We start from the raw sequence: 17321 nt of genomic DNA on the forward strand, positions 1-17321 counted from the left end.
ATGAGTTAAAGTAACAACTGTAATTTTAAATGTTCATAATAAATGGTCTTTTTGATGACACCGATAGAGGATACCACTCGGTTGCTGACGTAATGCAGTGTTTGTGCAATGTGGTCCAAACAATACTCAATGTCTTGCTAGCTCCTGAGACCATGTGCTGAAACATGACATTTAAATGTTCACTCTTAGCTGTTGATGCTCTGCAGCTTTGTTCAATGTGGCAAGTAGAAGGCTGAGCTGGAAGCTGATATTTATCATGTTTTGAGACCAGGCCGTTGAACTATACAAAGACGACAGCCACATTATATAGTACTTATTTTTTATTAAAACAAGAACTAACTCGTGATTTAAAAAAAAGCTTTCATAGCTATGGTGACTGCTTGGACCATTCCCTTCTTTCACTCACAACTATCAGCTACAACCTTCCATTTTCCACGCATCCATTTGCTTTTTTCATTTCCCTCTCCGTTATTAGTACGAGTCTAATTCTTTTCACAATGCTTAAGTCTTGAGGCAGAAGCGCTTTTTTGGAACAGTGTATTTGTAGCAACTTGAGTTTCTATATTGTGGCAATCTTAAAGAGCACACCCACATTTATCTTAACAATCTGTTGCATGTTATGAGGCTAGTATTCAGATTGTAAGATCATTTTGGATGGAAAGACTTTCACCCCTTTCAAAGTCATCCTTCTGGCGTAATAACTCTACATACTTTGCAATTGACTAGATTGTTCAACTGCCTCATCTGTAACTTGGGTTCCTATCTTCTTGTAAAGAATGGTCCATTGGCCCATATGCTTCTCATGTATATGTATGTTTTTTTTTCCCCATGCAACATGGTTGGAAAAACCTAAAATAAAAGTTTATTTAAAAAAAATAAGGGGGGGTGTATGGAGGGAGGAGACTTTTTGCACTTTGGGATAAGATCATTGTACGGCCATATTCATAAACATAGCACTAAGACTGATGAGCGGAATTCAAGCATCCATGGTCAGAACAGTTGGTGACAAGTGCATTGGATCACCAGTGTATAGCTTCAAGGAATGGTGGGACACATGTAGATTCAGTTACCCTAATATTGAATGCCTGATCTCAGGCATGTTTCTATAGGGAGAGACAGTGTTACATGACTGGTTAAAGAGTGGGATTAACGAGGAGAACAGGTTTCCTGCTCGACTGAGAGGTCAAGGTCTGGGAAACACAAGTTTTTTTTTAAAAACTGACTTTTTATGTCAGAAGGCCTTACGAATAGTTTTCAAAATGTCTTCAAAGTATAAAAGGACTATCATTTTAATATTTGTTGTTTTATATTGCTACAATGTATTTAATTCTGTGATAACATGCTGGGCTACAGAGTGTGGGGACGGGGGTTCACAATCACAATTCCTCATGTTGAGTTCCTGATCTCAGCTAGATTGTTGAATGAAGAAATCAGATGTATGTTTGGTCTGCCTGCTCATATACAATTCTTAGAGATCAATTACATGGCAGCTTTAGTGAAGATAGGAAGTTATTAGTAGGTACTTTGTCACTAAAAATTCTGTGGTTGCAAATTGACAATTTTGGTAACCTTTAGATATAATTCTATGTATGTAATTCTATGTTGAACTGAGTCTATCTTGGACTTCATATGTATGTGTGAAATCAAAAGAAATATTTAGTTAACAGATGTTAATCTAAATCTTTTAATACATATTTTCAACAGCGTGAAGGAGGCTTCTGTATCCACTGTATCAACCTCTATTCAAGAGGCAACAACGACCACCCCTGTGGAGGTTATTGAGAATGAAGTTACAACCACTGATGATAATGAAAAGCAACAAACATTAGCTGCTGAGCAGCCTGAGCCTGAACCTGTAGAGATCATTTCTCAGCCAGTAGAAGAAGTAACAAAGCAGGACATTCAAGAAAAGTATGCTTTAACTTTCACCACATGATTGTAATGCAACTGAATTGTCCAACATTTTGCAGTTTATCATTTTAAATATATGATTGAAAATGTACCTTTGTTTAAAAACAAAAATCTTATTTATAGATTTATGGCACATATCCATTTTCTATTATTTCCTGTTGCTATGATGATACTGCCTCAGTGGCTAACTTGATTTCTAGTTGTAATGCGAGGCTTATTGTTCAAACAGTTAATAAATCAGCCATGTTAATGTAAAATGTTAGGGGAAAAGTACTTATTAAAGTCAGCTAATTCCACCAAGCATTAAAAATGTTCTAAAATTATTTTTAAATAATTTGGTTGTTTTGTTTTAATATTCATTTCTGCAACTTATTTTTCCATAGTGATATTCCAAAAAAAGAGGAGGAAGTAAAGAAAGAGCCGGTCAGGAAAACTTATACCTGGAACACAAAAGAGGAGGCAAAACAAGCATTTAAAGAACTATTAAAAGAAAAGGTACTGGCTGAGAACTGTGTTTTAAAAATTGATAAAACTTGATTATCTGTAACAAGCTCCATCTTTTTTTATTTTAAAACATTGTACAACATTTCCACTTAGTTTTTGCAGACAGATATCCAATTCGTCCCACTCCCTCTTTTTCCCCATATGCCTGCAAATTTTTCCTTTTCAAGTATATATCCAATTCCCTTTTGAAGGTTACTATTGAATCTGCTTCCACCACTCTTTCAGGCAGTGCGTTTGCATTTTAAAAATAAATTCTCATCTCCCCTCTGGTTCTTTTGCAAATTATCTTAAATCTGTTTCTTTTGGTTACCGACCCACCCAACTGTAGGGGCGAACGCACCACGAGCGGCGAATAAAGAATACTATGTTGGAGGAAGTACAAGTAAATCGCTGTCTTTCCCCCAGAAGGAGTATTTGGGACACTTGTATGAGAGGAGGTGAATGGGCAGTTATTGCATATCCTGTGCTTGCATGGGATGGTGCCAGGGGAAGGAGATCAGGTGCTGGGGTGGTGGAAGAGTGAACTGTAGTGTTACGGAGGGAAATGTCCCTTCAGGAAAAGGTACACACCCAATTGAGGATCCTGTTTCCCCTCACGGTGGAGGGGAAGCTTCAGCTGAAGAAAAAGGACGACATTCCAAAAGCTGTACAGCAAATGCAATGGAGAGTGAGAAACTGGGAGAAAGGAATGAAGTCCTTGGAGAAAGTGGTGGGAAAAATGTAATCTAGTTAGTTGGTGGGCTTAAAGATGTCAGTGGAAAGATTTTATTTTGAACTCTGACAATGACTGAATCAACATTTGCTGGCTTTGAATGCGTTACAATAGTTGGAACTCATTGTAAAATAAATTATTTTGCAGCCTTGGGTAGTTTCTTGGATCACTTTAATTTCTGCTGCAATGTTCTCTTCAATATTCTGTACCCAGTTTTTTAAATAAATAAAATTAGGTGCCTATAAGTTAGAGAATTAATTAAAATTCTTGTCTGTTTGCCAGTAGTATTGAGTAATCCTCTTTCAGGTATAGTAGATGATAGTGACATAAAATTCTGCATTTATATTTATTTGATTAGAGCGTCCAACAACAACTAGCATTTTTATAGAGCTTTTAAGATGATAAATATTCCAAGATGAGATAATCCAAACATTAGTGATTTTGATTCAGAAATTCAATGCAAACTGGTCAAATTTACAGATGATACTAAATGGTTGAGTCAGAAGAAGCAGCTGGGGATCTACAAAAGGAGCTAGGTAAAATCTACAAATGGGCAAATCAGTGGTAGAAAAAATTCAGTACAGACAAGTACAAGATACTGTACATTGGTAGGAAAATAGATGTCAAGTTATACATTGGATGGTGTAAAAATGTCTAAAGGCGAAGTGGAAAGGGATCACTATGGAGCAGCAATAAACAAAGTGGTTAATTATATTGCTAGGGCAGTTGAATACAAGATGCCATGGTAAACTGTACAGTGCTCTGATCAAACCCCACCTTGAGTACTGTGTTTTTTCAGCTGTTGAGACATTTAAGCCCTGGAGGCAGTGCAGAGAAGAACAATGAGGCTGCTCCCTAGTTACAAAGGATTAAGTTATGAGGAAAGAATGAAGAAACTGTGGCTCTACAGCCTTGATAGGAGCCATCCTGAGAGGGGACCATACAGGGTACATGAGATGTGTATTCAGTGCCATAGATAGGGTTAATCTGGAGTATTGTTTCAAGGTGCCAGGAAGCTAGAATGAGAAGGCATTACCGAACGGGAAATTTAGGATACTTGTCAGGAAATAATTCTTCAAACAATAAGTGATCGACATTTGGCCTGATCTTCCAGGTAGATATGTGCAACCAAACATAATTCAACCTGAGCAAGCAGCTGGGGAGAGGAATGGCGTCAGGGGATAAGGGTGGTGTTTTTGGCAGGAGCCAAACCAGATAGATTCAGTTTTCCCAATGGTCAGTTGGAGAGAGATCTGGCTTATCCATAACTTGATGTCAGTTAGACATATAGCTTCAGTAAAATATTTGCATTTAATCTTGGATGTTACCTGTTTCTTTAGGGTGTTCAGTCTAATGCCTCATGGGAGCATGCAATGAAGATGATAATAAATGATCCTAGGTATAGGTAAGTTTCAAAACTTTTCTATTATCTTTTGTGATCCTTAGCTCAGAATAAAATCCTAATTAAATAGCTGCCTTTTTAAAATGGATAACTAAATGAAAGCAAAGCTATGTGACTGTTGTAGTGGAAAACTAAAAAAAAATATTTTTAAACAAAACAAATTGATCAGAGAAAATAATATATGCATACATTTGTGAAGTTCTTGACATTTTTGTCCCACAGTACCTACAATATATTGACATATTGAGGGTATTGGTACAGTTATCCACCTGCTAAGACCCACACTTTTTGGAGGGTTCAGAATTTGATGTCATTCCTCCAGTTTTGCTGGGTCAAAGGGATCCTGCTAGAATAGATGGTCTCACAGGGTAGATCTTTGCCCTGCATATGGGTTTAGATGGGCCAATGAAATGGAAGAAAATCTTTGTAGGCTCATGGCTGCGTTCCAAGTTGCTTTGTTCTTATCTTCCTGGAGGCAGTTTGGGTGTGTGGGCTGGGATGTTCTAGCTTCCAGGAAAGGGCTCCAGTAAAAACCTGTACATTACCTGTACCAACTGTTATATTTTTGTTGCATTTCTCCATAGGAGTGGAGGGAATCCATCTTCTTACAGCATGCAGTGATTGATACACTAGTGATATTGCTAATGGGGCTTGATGCACTAGCGATATTGCTAGTGCAGCATATTCTCCAGTTGATAAGCCGCAATAGGCACAGGCCTGAGATTGCAGGAATTGATTGCTGTAATGTGTTCTCTGTGGCTTGCCAGACTGCTGCCTAGAATGGCTGAATGTAAGGCACAATCAGAACATATGCATTCACGTGCCTTTCAATTTGTAGATCATCTTTGGGCCGCACTTTACATATTACCCTAAGCCATGTTCTACATTCGGCCACAGTTTATAGTTGTTAGGGTCTGTCTCCATAACCATCTCCATTCATCCTCTATCTGGCAGCCTGGGCCTCATTCCGAGGCCCCTTATGTTTCCTGTGTTACCTTTTGAACTTGAGGCAAATGTAGAGCAACGGCTGGAAATGTGTTTGTGAGGGTCTGTTGAAAGCAGTTTTGCTAGGAAGAGGTTGGAGGGGCCTCACTTTGGAACTTTTGCAGTGTGGTTGGGTCCCGGGGAAAGTGTTTAATTTGGAGTTAGCGTTATTAGTCATGTTGCTTGAGATTAAGTTTGTCTGTGAGCTGTTGAAAGGGGATAATGTTCCCCTTGTCAAGGGGTTGGTCTAGTCTGGTGATGCCTTTCTCGTGACAGATTGGGGTGAAAGCCAGTAAGCTCTGGGGTTTTTGGAGTTGTGCAGGGCTGATTGCGTTGTAACTGTGTGGTGTTTCCAGGCCTCTTTTGGCATTCTCTGGAATATATGAAAGACAAGCTATATGTTTGGAGAGTGGTTGTTTTGGAGGCACTGTTCTCCATACTCAGCCATGAGTTGTGTGGTCAGTCTGAATTCCAGATCATGATACTCTGGAGTTGAATGGTCATGGAGTAATGCTGAGATTGAAACGACTGAATCCTCCCTTATATTTGGGGACTTGAAGATTTTTGAGGCATATTTGTGGCATCTTGCCTCCCATTGTTCCTAAGCCTGTTGAGATCTCTGAATTGGTGAGCTGGGACCTTGATTAGCAGCATCTTAAACAGATAAGGGAGGCAGGCGACAGTTGTTATTTTTATTTTTCTTGCTGTCCTCATGAGGGATATGAGCAGGTTGTTCCATCTATCAAGGTAAGCGTACATGATGGCCAGGATGTTAGGGGTGGGGGGATTTGTCTTTCTATGTATGGGCCAATGAGTTTGTGAGTTACTACTATTCATTGGCTTGAAGCTAATTGCTGAATGCTTAAAAAACTGCTGCTCAGTTGTTTGTACCAAGCATTCAGAGAGAATGTAATAAATAAGAAAGATGTGACTAAGCCATTTAGCATGCACAGTTCAAAGAAGGAAAAAATGTAAATGATGGATTTGTATAACATGCTTATTTTAAATGAAACCCTTTACAGTCTTGTTCCATTTGGACTCCAGTCTTTGTCAGTTTCTTAATGGGGTAATTTGATATTTTTTGGTTAGCTAGCTATGAATGTTTAGCAGAAAAATACAATATTATTACTGGATTCTATGAGAAAGTCCATGTATGGTATAAAGGTGACACCTTGGAGTCTCTACGGTTACAGCAAAAGCTCCGAGAAAAGGTTAAGTTTTCAATCTTGAAAGTTTACCATAATTAACACCACATTAAGAGAACAACTTACAAATAAATTAACATGTTGGTTTGAACTTTTTTTTAAAATATGAGCGCTAATAGAATAGGTGGGGAAACGTGGTGTAAAGAGGCCTAATTAACATTAGCAGATGATACAGCACAATCATTGAAATACTCTACATCAACAACTATGTGAATTTAATGTTTCTCTTTCTCCCCCTCCAAACTATCAACTTCAGTTTTTCCAGGTTGATTAATTCTGTTTCTCCCACGCAATAACATCACTCCATAGTTAAATAAACATATTCACACAAATGAACAGAAAGCATGGAGGAAGGGGTCCTTTTCTCCCTTTTTCTCTGGTCCACTGCTCTTAAAGGCATTGACTGCTTGCTGAAATATAGCTGCATAGGTGCTGGTCACCCTCCAACCTCACCCTTTTTAAGTTGGTGCTGATAATGAGACTTACTCTTTAAACATTAGGAAAACAGTGGAAATTTAAAATTAGATTTATAGACATTTTCATTGTCGTTCACCATTATTCTAATGATTCTCTCTGCTTTAGTGTTTTTTTTAAAGTCATCAGCAGCTAGAGGGAAATGTGTTCATTAAATATATCAGAGCACCTGGTCCCAATTGGTTGTTTACCGAAATAGGCTGTGTCCTTTTAAACATTTTTCCAATGTGTTATCAGATGCTAAACACACACATCTCTAAGGAATTTCCATTTGCAGTTTTTGAGTTTTTGCCCATTTGGACACCTTTTCAGCTAATCTACTCCTCTTCAATGATTTTGTTTTTGTCTGATACTATTCACTTTTTTTTTGCTAGAGATGTTTTAAAATTTTGATGGTAAGAATCACTACTTATTTTTAGTGCTAATGTGGCCAAAATATGAGATGTGCTGTTTCAATTATTTTGCAATCTCAGTGAACTGATTTGTTAAACTCATTGTTCTGGTGGTATCTTGTGTTTTAATTTCTTCACCATTGTTTGCCAATTGTAATTAACCTTATCCTTTGAACCATGCAGCGCATTACCAAAACTTAGTGAAAAGAAACAAGCATTTAATGCTTATAAAATACAGACTGAAAAAGAAGAGAAGGAAGAAGCCAGGCTCCGATATAAAGAAGCAAAAGAAAACTTTCAGCGATTTCTTGAAAACCATGAAAAAATGACATCTACTACCAGATACAGGTACAGTTGCTTCTACTACGATTATGTAAACAATTTATCAAATATTGTAAGTTATAATGCTGATCCTAAAGGTGAGTTCAATTCTGTTTGCCATTTTCACAGTACTGTGCAGTTCCTTATCCTGAATACCTATTGGTATATGTTTTTGTTATAAGTTTTGCTTTGTAATCTTGTTGACAGTGGTAATGAACATGATGTTTATTCCCCTTTGGCTAAGGAAGTTGCCATGTACATCTGGTTTTATATTCACAAAAAACGGATGGCTTCTACAAAATCTGATGTTTATAAACCATTTTAGTTAGAATGTTGAGTAAACCTTCACTAAATTGAAAAGTAGGTTAAACAAGAAAGTTAGTCTAATTAAAATACATTTTTAACATTAATTTGAATGTAAATAATTAGCAAATCAATTCCCTAAACCCTCCCTCCACATCAGGGAAGAATGACAAACACTGTAGTTCACCTGTAATGTTTTTCACCATCCCACATAATTGCCTGTGGAACTGGGGAATCAGACTGCAAATAGCAGGAATATGAAGCTGCAGTTACTTCATTCAGTTCATGGTAGAAATTGTGACCTAGGCGAGGTAATGAAATTGCTACTTTGCTTGTAATATATATCATTAAAAAAAATGTTTGCCAGCTTCCTGGCAATCAAGTTACAGTATTATCAATTCTACTACCAAAAATGCCAAATTGAAAAACAGTTCTTTTGTTCACTAACATTTTGCTAAAATGTCACAAATGTGCTTTACGCTTTAAAGCTCGGGTCAGTGTTCATTTATAAAATGTGTATTTATTCTGTTTTCAATTGCTAAATTGCTGATGACTTGTTGCCATGTGAATGGACCTTCATTTAGGTTTGGTGTCAAATCTCCTCAGCTTTTCATACTGTTGCCATACTGATATCCCAGTATCTCAGTTACATTAGGAGCTTGCTGCTGATAGTAGAGTGTACTTTGTAATAGGATTGCATAGAAATCTTTTGTCATGTATATAAAGAAGCCTTTTTTTTCATTTGGAAAGACATTTTTTGTGGTAAATTTTTGAATTTGAGAAATCATGCTGCAATTAGAGAACCTATTTTTCTCTCTTAGTAATTGTAGCAAATAAAGTTGGAGGCATCTATGGGATAGAAATATTGATCAAAAGTTTTAATGTGTAATTGTTGTTTAATAGCATGTCACTGCCACCAGGTGGTGAATGATGCTGACTGAACAATATGTAAAGCCACTATTAAGCAGCTGTTGCAACCCTGTTAAAGTTGATGGAGAAAATCAGTCTAATAAATAAGCAAAAACTAGATTTTAATTGATTCATTAATATACCATTTCTTTTCAATTTGCTAGACCCAGTTAAATTTTACTCGAGATACTCTGCCACTGGATGGATTTTTAGTGTAACGGTATTTTCTTTGTTGGTATGAATGCATGTGAAGGTACATGCCAAATGTAATTTTAGCATTCTTCTTTTGTAGTAAACAGCAATTTTTGTTTAACAAAATGACTTGTGAAATGCTCATGTTATCAACTGAGACATGGATTTTTTTTAGTGTTTTCTTTGGGCAGTTGCAACCGTTGGTTGTCTGGGTTATGGACAGTATGTTGCCTGTGTTGATTTTAATTAAGTATTGATAGAAAGCTCTGGCTGTACACAGTCTTAAGTATTTTTCCAAGAGGTATTTAAATATATTGCGTTCTTCATTTACCTTTTAGGCATATACTTTTTTAGTCAGTTCATTCAAATATACGCTACATTAATCTGATTCCCTCCTGTTAAAACCCTAGAGTGAGGTCTGGGTTTAACCAGCCAAAAATCATATTGTTTGGCAGCTAAGTAAAACTGTCCATTTTCTATTGGTTCACTACTGACACAAAGCAGAAATCTCTTTGGAGGATTAGGTGTCAACCTTGGTTGATTGGTAGCAGTCTTGCCTCTGAGTCAGAAGGTTTTGAGTTCAAGCCTCACTCCAGAGAATTTTGCACAGAATGTAGGCCGATACTGAGTGAGTGCTGCACTGTCAGAGGTGCCATCGTTCAAATGAGATGTTAAACCAAGGCTCCGCCTGCCCCCTCAGGTGGATGTAAAAAAAATCCCATGTATTGTTCAAAGAAGAGCAGGGGAGTTCTTCTCGTGTCCTGCCCAACATTTATCCCTCAACAGGCACCACCAAAAACACAATACCCAATCATTTATCTCAGTGATGTTCGTGGGACGTTGCTGTGCATAAATTGGCTGCCCTATTTCCCTAGTTTATAACAGTGACTACGCTTCATTGGCTGCGAGACTGTGAAACGCACTATATAAATACATGTTCTTTCTTTCTATACTTCTGAATGCAGCTATGAGGACTTACAATTCAGCAACATTTCTGATGGTCCTTCAATATGCCCCATTCAGTTTAAATACCTCTATCAGAAGTCAGTACAGTTTCCAAATCCATAGGTGTACATAGCATCCTTTTTACTGAGATGGTAACTTTCACGGGTAGTCTCTAAGAAATAACAATAGAACAGTGGCCGAAGTTGCCCTCCTCTTCTGCATGTTACCACTGTGATGTCACTCTCCACGGTCAGAATGTAAGCTGAGCTAACAGTGCTGTATGATGTTGTCAAGACCTAAAAACTGTATTGAGGAAGATTCAACATTCCCTTTTCCGAGTAAATGTGCCAAGAAGAAAGCATCAGTTCTAATTTCATTGAATTGAGATTTTTTTTAAATTGCCTCTTTGCTTGACCTCTGTGCAAACTAACAATTATAACCAAAAATTGGGAGTTTGTAAACCACCTTAATTTCTACTCGTAGAGATTATTTGCACCATATTTTTTAAACTTCAAATTTGTTTTTTCCAAACATTCTCCAGCGATTTTCTCTCTCTCTTTCCTAAAATATTGACTCCTTGCTTGTGTACAGTTCCATAGGTGCTGGTTATCCTCAAGTACCTTGCCCAAGTAGCCATTGTTCAAGTGTACAAGAGAGCCAGTTTGTTATTTATCCACAGGGAGCGTCATCCCTAAACCCATAACTGCCCTCAGCCATGTGCACTCCTAGCAGGAGTTGCTGGATAGTGTGAGAACTCTGACTGCCTCAACCCAGAGGCACTGAGGTCACTTATAGTGCCTCTTATCACTGGTTTGGCTGAGATCGACTAACTCAGTACAAGCCAGAGATTGAATGTAGAACCTTCCTGGTACATAGGGCTCAGCTACTCATTGGCAAAACTTGTTGAACCATGAGGAAGGTTTGTTGATTTTTTTTGTGATATTTATGTATTTGTTTGAAACCATTTTTAATTTTTTTTAAATCTGATTTGTAATTTTCCAGGAAAGCTGAGCAGATGTTTGGAGAGACTGAAGTATGGACTGCAGTTCCTGAGCGGGATCGACAGGAGATCTATGAAGATGTTTTGTTTTTTCTAGCCAAAAAAGAAAAGGTTTGATTATTTAAGAAGTCATAAAACAAGAAAAGGCCATTTGACAATCTGGCTTTATGCCTTTTGGTTTGTGTCTTTGTATGTTCCATGCATCAGCGATCACTAGTCAACTTTTACCTGATTTCAGGAGCAAGCAAGGCAACTGAGAAAGAGGAACACCCAGGCACTGAAGAACATCCTCGACAACATGGCTAATGTAACGTACTGCACTACGTGGTCAGAGGCACAGCAGTATCTAATGGATAATCCAACTTTTGCAGAGGATGAAGAGTTGCAAAGTAAGTTAATTTGTCAGAACAAATTGCAGATTGGAAGAGCTGAGAGCAGGGGTGTACAACCTTTTGGAGTAGGGAACCGGATTGACATGGGATTTTTAATTGGCATGCATGAGGGGAAGTGAAACAGCTTACCACAAGCCAGCTGGTTTTCAAACTGCTGGGATTTACTCTCCAATGCACACATGGGGCTGAATAGCTCTTTCACAACCTGTGGCAGTGGTGGTTGATAAGTTTGGTCTGTACATCTGCAACACAAATGGTAATGTATTCAATGTTGCCTTCATCTTTAGGGTAACAGTCGTACAGAAAACAGCAAAAGACAGCATATGCTTTCATCAGTTCCCATCTCCTTGACAAGTGCCTTGATTCTATGTCTCAAGCATGGTTGCAGCACCATCAGAGGTCAGGCTAGTAAGATTGGCCCATGGTCTTTTCCAGATGCAAGAAGAAATCAGATCCTATTAAAAATAAATTTTGTTTCTTTTCAATATGAGAATTACCAACATATTTAGGTTTATTTTATACCTTTTGTGGTTTGCACACAGATCAAAACAGCGAGTTCTTTGATTGTGTTGAAGGAATCGTCAATTCCTTTCACAAAAATGAGCAACTGATTAGTGTCCATGTCAGTGTTTTCACCCGTAGCAAGGTTGTACCACACAAACCTCTGGACCTTTTCAAACAATTGTCTTGTGAGCTCCTTAAACTGTTGTTCCATTCTTTTCTGTATTCTTCTGTGTGACAAGCTAATTTTGATGCAAACAGACAATTTCTGCCATGGTCTCCATGCACTGATTCACAAAAGTACCTTGAGAGACTTAACTGCCTTTGCAATCATGTTTGATGCAACAAAACCATCTAGGACTATGTACGTGCTAGCAAACACGTGCTGCAATGAGTGATACTTTTTAAATTAATTGACCTTTCCATGGTGCAAATCTACCTTAAATGTACTCAATTTAGCCTTGTATTTGATCTTGTTGTGCGGTCACAAATTGTACTTTTAAGTCGAATCACAGTTGGTGACACAAAGACCCTTGCTGTGTTACACAAAAAAGTGTCAATTTCCCCACCCACCTTGAAAGATGCAGTCCTCAAAATCTGTTTTACTTGAAGCCCTGCGTAATATTTATACCTGTCAAGATAGCTTATAAAAAAACAGAAATATGATCTTCTGGGATTTTAGTTCTGTAGCAACATTCCTTTTTCCAATGCTGACATTCGTTATTTCCCGTGAATCGGCTGGCAGTTCACATCTTTACGGTCCGACACAGAATTATTACATGGAATAATTTATGACTGTGGTACCAGTTCTTGTGATTCACATGCTTGTCCAGTATTTTGGGATTTTGTTCCATTAACATTCTTGATGTACACAAGAAATATAATGTAGAAAACTAAGTTTTAAATTTCCATATGACTCTCAAAACTTCTAGACAAAATACGTGCAGAAATCACAGTGTTTGAGAGTGTCGGCAAAACACTTCTCATTGTTCTCCTTTTATACCCATAAATGAAAAATCCAACCCTCTCTCCAAACTAAAAATCCGAGCCTGCCATACACTGAAGATCCAAGCTGCTCCAAACTCAAAATCTGACCCCACCTACCTCCATACACAAAGACCCTTTACTTCACTTACCATTTTGCTTTTCATTTCCTGGTCTGGTCTGCTTCCCCATGTCTGCTGTCCTCGTTTTCAGCTTGGCCTGATCTATCACCATCAGTTCCCTGTTGCTCTTGATGTACCCACTGTTCCCACTGCACTTGCCTCCATTGTATTCCTTATGTTTGCCGGGGCAGGTTCATCGAAAAATTTGCAAGTTGGAAGCTTCAGCCTCTTTTAAGCTTCCTGGGCCTGGACGACTGGTCATGACTGCTTCCTAATTGATGCAGAAAGGCTGCTCCTTGATCTAAATGCACCAATCAGTAAACGATACTTTCTAACGCTCATAGCCCAGGAAGTTTAAACAACTCAAGTGGAAACTCTTTGATGCACGCAGAGGGAACAAGGGAACTGTGGACCAGGTGAAAGAAACCCACAGGTTGTGTCTTGCACAATGCTGGCTTAGAGCAAATGGTTCAGGAAGAAACCTCCCAGATACAATTTTAGTTGTACACTGCCATGCAATATTTACCTTTAACGCTGTGTTAATTCATTCCAAAGCTGAGAATGAGATTTGTAACTGGGTCTTCAGAAAACTGAATACTGTGTTTACTATTGACAGAAAAGGTGAATAATTTTGCTCAAATCTCTGTTTTAACAAATGATGCTTTAAAATTCATTTCTACCTGTAGCTTCCATATAACTCATTGATTTTACGTTTGGCACCAAAACTGTTTCATAGATATGGATAAAGAAGACGCCCTTGTTTGTTTTGAAGAGCATATAAGAGCACTAGAGAAAGAGGAAGAGGAGGAGAAACAGCGAGGTTTGCTTAGAGAGAGGAGAAGGCAGCGTAAAAATAGGGAGGCTTTCCAAGTAAGTGATAATTAAGTAAATTTACAGGTGATGTGGTACATAATATTGGTGTAAGATTTTTATGCTAAAAGCAAATTAATACTTTTTACATTATTAGGTTACTATTCAAGAATATCTCAACCATTCAAAGTGACCAAAAAGCCCTATAAGTGATTTTTTTTTGAACAGTTATATTTTGTTTGTATATGTTGAGTTTTTGTGGCGGTTTGCACTGGTTTATTCTCGCTGAGACTTTTTTAAACTTGCAAGCATTGCTTTATAATAATGCAGCAATCAATAATTTATTTATTTTATTAGATGTGTTAACTTTAAATATATTAACCTACCTCAAAAAATAATGGATAAAATAATTGTTCATGAAAATTTCTTAACTACCTCACTCTTCAAGCCTCGGCTTTAAAATAGGAGTACATCAACCTCTAATAAGGTAAAGCCCACACCACATAATGTCCTAATATATCATACCACAGCATCTAACTATATTGTAGTTAACATTTTATCCTCACTGCAGGTAAGAAAAAATGTACTGAAAAATATAGGTCTTAATTTTCATTTGTCATCTAATGTTCTTGCAGACATTCTTAGATGAGTTGCATGAAAGTGGACATTTGCATTCTATGTCTACCTGGATGGAATTGTATCCTGCCATCAGTGCTGATATTAGATTCTCCAAAATGTTAGGCCAACCTGGTAAGACTTCTTCAGTTTGCCCCCAATGCCCTATGTTCTCTTATGTCTATTGTATAGAACAAGTTACAGTTAAGGATCTGAATATTCTCAAATATCCATTTAATTTTCTATTAGTATGTTGAATTGTTGTCATGTTTTGTCTATAGGATCTACCCCACTTGATCTCTTCAAATTTTATGTGGAAGATCTAAAAGCACGCTTCCATGATGAAAAGAAGATAATAAAAGATATTTTAAAGGTAAATGCATAGCATATTGAGTTTCATGTATGAAAATATACAATGGTGGATTTATAACTTACAAAACATAGTGAAGTTGTGTAGCTAGTTGAAATCTGCAATTGACTCCAGGGAAATTCTAGGAACTTATTTCATCACAAAAGAAGTTCAAGGGACTTTAAGCCCAAGAAATCAAATGATGACTAGAGAAACACGTGATCCTGCAAGAAACTTTATACATGTCATAACCAGCAGTGTAAGATAATAAATAACCACAATATGAGACTGACACTGACAAAAATGGCATTTTTGTGATCCCAGTACCTGTGAGTTAACTGTTAACCATCCTTGTGGATAGATTTATCCTATTACCATGCTGCTGATGACCTATCTTCTGTGTATATGTGTAAATTGGCTCAGTAGTCATTAGGTAAATTTTTACATTTGTAAAATAGATCCGTCACTTGCACAAAACAAGATCTCCAGAGAAAGCACATCAATTTACAGTGTGTTTCATAGATGTAACCCATTCAACAAGTTTCAGTTAAATTCTAATGGAACAAAAAAAATGATTAATATAAAATAATCATTACAAAAGAAGTATTGAATGTTATGATTTTCGTAATGCATTTTAGTTATCTTTGCTAAATGTCCCTTGCAGTCATGGGATATAACTGCTCTGAAAATGAGGTGATCCTAAAAAAAAAATGACATACTATTTTCCCTGCACAGGATAAAGGTTTTGTGGTGGAAGTAAATACTACGTTTGAAGAATTTGGTACAGTTATCAGCTCAGACAAGAGAGCAGCCACACTTGATGCTGGTAACATTAAACTTACTTTCAACAGTGTAAGTAGCTTTTTTAAAATTTTGTTTAACATAATGTACTGAAATTCACTAAACCTGACGTTTCCCCAAAAATTGGCAATCTCTCAGTAAGAACTTATAGGAAAAATATCTCAAAGTCATGATGAAATTCAGCTCTGCTTTCCTCCTTTCCACACCCTACACAAGTACTCCACCTCAATTCCCTCCCTCCCACTAAGACCTACCCTTAATACTCCACCTCCAGTTCTGCTCCCAACTTCCTGATAGGACCATCCACAATCAATCCAACTCTCCTCCCTTAATTGCTGAAGTTTTGAAGCTCCCCACACTACACCCCCTACTTCTGCTGCTCTCCGGAGTTCTGTACTCTACTCGCCATCTTCATGCTATGCTCCTCAGTCCCCTACTCACTCCCTAACCTCGTGCTGCCTTACATCCAACCATTCTAACAATGCAGATTCCCTCAAATTCTCTTGCTGGAGCTTTATCACTTCCCCATGAATGGGAAGAAATCTAACCGAGATGACAACAGAAAGAGTGAAAGACAAATGAAGAGCTAAATAGAAAGAGAATATGATCCAACCAGAAAGATAGTTATAATGAGAGAGACACCATTTTTGAAAAAAATTATGCAACCAATACACCAAATACCTTATTTATCTGCTGTGAAGGGGTTTTCTTGTATAGTTTATATAATTACAATAAATGCCCTTATTGGTGCTCTGTAAGGTTTTCCCAATTATGTACACTTTTTCTAGAGATGCTTAGCAATCTTCTTTTGTTTCCATGGTGATATTCAATGGTGATCAGGATGAGATAATCACTTGTGATTTATATTAGTTGTTAGAGAAAGCAGAAGCTCGAGAACGTGAAAGAGAAAAGGAAGAAGCTAGAAAACTAAAGCGAAAAGAAACTGCTTTCAAAAGTATGTTAAAGCAAGCAACGCCTCCTCTTGAGCCAGAATCAAATTGGGATGAGGTATGTACGTGTTAATGCTTTCGTAAACATGCAATTAAATTCAGATGTACATTGATTAATATCGAAACTACAGCACAGAAGCAGGCCATTTGACCCAATTGGTCTATGCTGGCGTTTATGCTCCACACGAACCTCCTCCCTCCCTACTTCATCTAACCATATCACTATATCCTTCTATTCCTTTCTCCTCCGTGTGTATCTAGCTTTCCCTTAAATGTATCTATGCTATTTGCCTCAACTACTTGTGGTAGCGCGGTGGGGATAGTATGGGAAAGTGGAGTTGAGGTAGAAGATCGGCCATGATCTTATTGAAAGGCGGAGCAGGTTCGAGGGGCCGTTTGGCCTACTCCTGCTTCTATTTCTTATGTTCCACATTCTTACCACTCTTTGGGTGAAGAAGTTTATCCTGAATTCCCTATTGGATTTATTAGCGACTATTTTATATTTATGACCTCTAGTTTTGAACTCTCCCCATAAGTGGAAAC

General features: G+C 37.6%; 1 protein-coding gene across 3 annotated transcripts in view; it reads left to right on the forward strand.

Annotated features, from left to right (window-relative positions):
* prpf40a (PRP40 pre-mRNA processing factor 40 homolog A) overlaps nucleotides 1-17321 on the forward strand; it is a 51789-nt gene that overhangs the window by 23728 nt on the left and 10740 nt on the right. For all 3 annotated transcript variants that reach the window (XM_067987448.1, XM_067987447.1, XM_067987449.1), the window contains 11 exons: nucleotides 1705-1911; nucleotides 2295-2406; nucleotides 4468-4532; nucleotides 7768-7932; nucleotides 11257-11365; nucleotides 11493-11643; nucleotides 13990-14123; nucleotides 14699-14813; nucleotides 14960-15051; nucleotides 15763-15879; nucleotides 16699-16836. In XM_067987448.1, the coding sequence (XP_067843549.1) occupies nucleotides 1705-1911; nucleotides 2295-2406; nucleotides 4468-4532; nucleotides 7768-7932; nucleotides 11257-11365; nucleotides 11493-11643; nucleotides 13990-14123; nucleotides 14699-14813; nucleotides 14960-15051; nucleotides 15763-15879; nucleotides 16699-16836 (1405 nt within the window). The remainder of the gene's footprint in view (nucleotides 1-1704; nucleotides 1912-2294; nucleotides 2407-4467; nucleotides 4533-7767; nucleotides 7933-11256; nucleotides 11366-11492; nucleotides 11644-13989; nucleotides 14124-14698; nucleotides 14814-14959; nucleotides 15052-15762; nucleotides 15880-16698; nucleotides 16837-17321) is intronic.

This window comes from Heptranchias perlo, chromosome 7, assembly GCF_035084215.1.
Source record: "Heptranchias perlo isolate sHepPer1 chromosome 7, sHepPer1.hap1, whole genome shotgun sequence".
NCBI lineage: Eukaryota > Metazoa > Chordata > Chondrichthyes > Hexanchiformes > Hexanchidae > Heptranchias > Heptranchias perlo.